A 2,836-nucleotide genomic window follows, 5' to 3' on the forward strand; every position below is an offset into this window, starting at 1 on the left:
CGCGCGCGCTCCTGCTCGCTGTCGCGCAGGCGCGACTCCAGCGCGGCCGCCTCCTGCGCCCGCTCCTGGCACAGCTGCCGGCAGCGCGCCAGCTCCTCCTGCAGCAGCGCGTGCTGCCGCTGCAGCAGCGCCAGCTCCGTGCTCGGCTTCTCGCCYGCCCGCGCCGCCGCCGGTGCCTCGCTGCCGCGCGCCTGCTTCTCGCGCCGCTCGGGGCCCTCCTGCAGCTGCAGCTCCAGCAGCGTGTCCTGCTGGCTCACCACCGCCTGCGGGGACACGGCGGCACAGGGACACGGCATGGGGACACGGCGGCACGGCCTGTCCCCTCCCTGCCCCATGCTGTGCCCACCTGCAGGCCGTGCAGCAGCGTGTAGAGGTTCATGAGCCGCTGCATCACCTCCTGCAAGGAGGAAGARGAGGGTGAGCCCCCAAGGGGACAATGTGCAGCAGCGCCACAGCCGCCCCCGCTTTGTCCCCACTCACCTCCTGCGGCACCTTCTGCAGGAGCTGGTTGCCGTTGCCGTCCTGCAAGGGAGCGCAGGAGTCACCGCAGGGACAGGGCGCCGGGGACGTCCCCGTCACCGTGTGGCACCGCCCGGCCGCACTCACCCGCTGCCCRGCGTCCGAGTCGCCGCGGCAAAACTCCGGGGCGCCGTTGAAGGCGTCGCCGTCTGCGGGGAGAGCGCCAGGGTGAGCGGCTGCCGGCGCCACCCCATCCCCGCCGTCCCCCAGCCCCTGCTCTTACTGCTGGCGCCGGGGCTGCAGCAGCCTTCGGCCTCATGGTTGTTGTCCCGGTCGCGCCCGGCGCCCGCCAGCATCTCCTTGAGGCTCTCCACTGCGGGGACAGGCGCTGAGCGGGGGCGCACGGCCGCCCCGTCCCCGCGCCCCGGGGTCCCCCTACCTTCGCGGATGGCGTCGTGCATGAGGCGCTCGCCCCGCGGGCCCTCGCCCGAGTCGGAGCGGAAGAGGGTGCGGGGCGCCAGGGTGGGCGAGGGCTCCTCGGCGCCCGCCAGCGCGCGCATGTCGGCGAAGAGCCGCACCTTCTCCTCCAGCAGCTCCTCGATCTCCCGGTCGTGCTGCAGGATGCGGTCTGGGGGCGGCGCGGGCGGCTGAGCGCGGCGCCGCGCGGCACGCGGAGGCGACGGATGGGGGCCCGGACCCACCTTTCAGCTTGCGCAGGGAGGCCTCGATCTCTGTCTCGATCAGGGGGAAGTCCTGGCGGCTGGGGCAGCTGCAGGGGACAGGTCACAGTGGGGACGTGTCCCCCCGGCTCCGGACACCCCCATYCCAGCGTATCCAGGGCGCAGCCCACAGGGATTTGGGTGCAGCGGAGCCATCGGCCTTGCGCCAGCTCCAGCGCGCACCCGGCACCGCGCAGAGCCCAAGCTCGCCGTGCAAAACCCACAGTCACTGGGCAAAGCCCATACCCGGTGTGCAAAGCRCACACTCACCGTGCAAGCTACGTAGTCACTGGGCAAAGCCTGTGCTCCCCATGCAAACCTGGTATTTGCCATGCAAAACCCTTGTGCAAACTGTGTGCTTGCTGTGCAAATCTCGCACTCGCTGTGCAAACCATCTGCTCACCGTGCAAACCTCCCACTCGCTGTGCAAACCCCGCGCTCACCGTGCAAACACCACAATGACCGTGCAAACCTCCTGCTCGCCGTGCAAGCCCCGCGCTCGCCGTGCAAACCCCATGCTCACTGTGCAAACCCCGTGCTCGCCGCCGCGGCACTCACAGGCTGACCGTCTGCTGGATGACCTTCATCCAGTTGTTGCGGTCGTCGCGGGAGGCGGCGTGCACCTCGTACATCTCGGGCGGCGCGGCGCTGATGAGGAACATGCCCTTCTCCTGGTTGGCGATGTCGCGCACGATGAGGTTTTGCAGGGAGATCACGGCCGGCTTGTCCTGCGGCACAGCGGTGGCAGGGGCTGAGAGGTGCCCGGGTGACGCAGGAGCCCCTGGACGCTCCATGGGAGCACCTGGATGTCCTGCGGGAGCACCCGGACGCCCCGCGGCTCACCAGCATGGGGAAGGTGTATTTCTGGTCCTTCTCTTGCAGGAAGATGAGGACGTCRGTCATCAGCAGCACGAGGACATCTGGAAGGAGGAGCAGGACCGTGATGGGGCCGCTCCTGGGCAGCCCCTTGGCTCCTTCCAGAGCTGCCCATGGAGGGCGAGGGCGTCCAGGCACCCCTGTGCGCTCTAGGATCTGGCACCTCCATTCCCTGACATTTTCTGGCATCACAGTCCGCCAGGATCCCCATCTCCTGGCACCCAAACTCCTGCCATCACCACCTCCTAGCACCCTGGTGCTCCAGGATCCCCATCCCTGGCACCCTGGTCCCCATATCCCATCACCCAATCCCCTGCCAATGCCATCTCCCAGCACCCTCATCCTCCAGCACCCCCATCCAGGGGCACCCCATCTCCAACCATCCCCTGTCCCAGCACCCTGGGACACCCCTTGGCACCCTGCTCCCCACGTCCCCCCCGGCAGCTCCCCGTCCCCACGCCGCCGACCTTTGAAGCGCCCGGCCGCCGTCTTCCAGAGCATGCAGCCGCTGTGCACCAGCTTGCGCCGCAGCAGCTCGTCCCTGCCGAAGACGCCGGGGCGGCTCTCCCAGAGCAGCGGCACCTTGGCGCGCCCGTCCACGCGCCCGTACACCTCCTGCAGCCGCGCGCTCATCTCGAACGTGTGCACCTCCTCGTTGATGGCCGAGATGAGCTCCCGCACCAGCTTCAGCGCCCGCGACAGGTCCGCGGAGTCGGCCTCGTTGTCTGCGGCGGCAGCGGGGACGCGCTCAGGCCCCGGCCCGCACGCGCCCGGCCCCACGC

At 69.9% G+C, this 2,836-nt stretch overlaps 1 protein-coding gene across 1 annotated transcript in view; it reads right to left on the reverse strand.

Annotated features, from left to right (window-relative positions):
- ARHGEF2 (Rho/Rac guanine nucleotide exchange factor 2) overlaps positions 1-2,836 on the reverse strand; it is a 10,629-nt gene that overhangs the window by 751 nt on the left and 7,042 nt on the right. Inside the window, exons 10-19 of the mRNA XM_026046652.1 lie at positions 2,522-2,779; positions 2,022-2,098; positions 1,737-1,906; positions 1,161-1,228; positions 899-1,087; positions 743-832; positions 607-668; positions 481-522; positions 347-397; positions 6-263 (exon numbers count right to left, since the gene is read on the reverse strand). Of these exons, the coding sequence (XP_025902437.1) occupies positions 6-263; positions 347-397; positions 481-522; positions 607-668; positions 743-832; positions 899-1,087; positions 1,161-1,228; positions 1,737-1,906; positions 2,022-2,098; positions 2,522-2,779 (1,265 nt within the window). The remainder of the gene's footprint in view (positions 1-5; positions 264-346; positions 398-480; positions 523-606; positions 669-742; positions 833-898; positions 1,088-1,160; positions 1,229-1,736; positions 1,907-2,021; positions 2,099-2,521; positions 2,780-2,836) is intronic.

The sequence above is a fragment of the Nothoprocta perdicaria genome, unplaced genomic scaffold, assembly GCF_003342845.1.
Source record: "Nothoprocta perdicaria isolate Ctin4 unplaced genomic scaffold, notPer1 scaffold_451, whole genome shotgun sequence".
In the NCBI taxonomy this organism is placed as follows: Eukaryota; Metazoa; Chordata; class Aves; order Tinamiformes; family Tinamidae; genus Nothoprocta; species Nothoprocta perdicaria.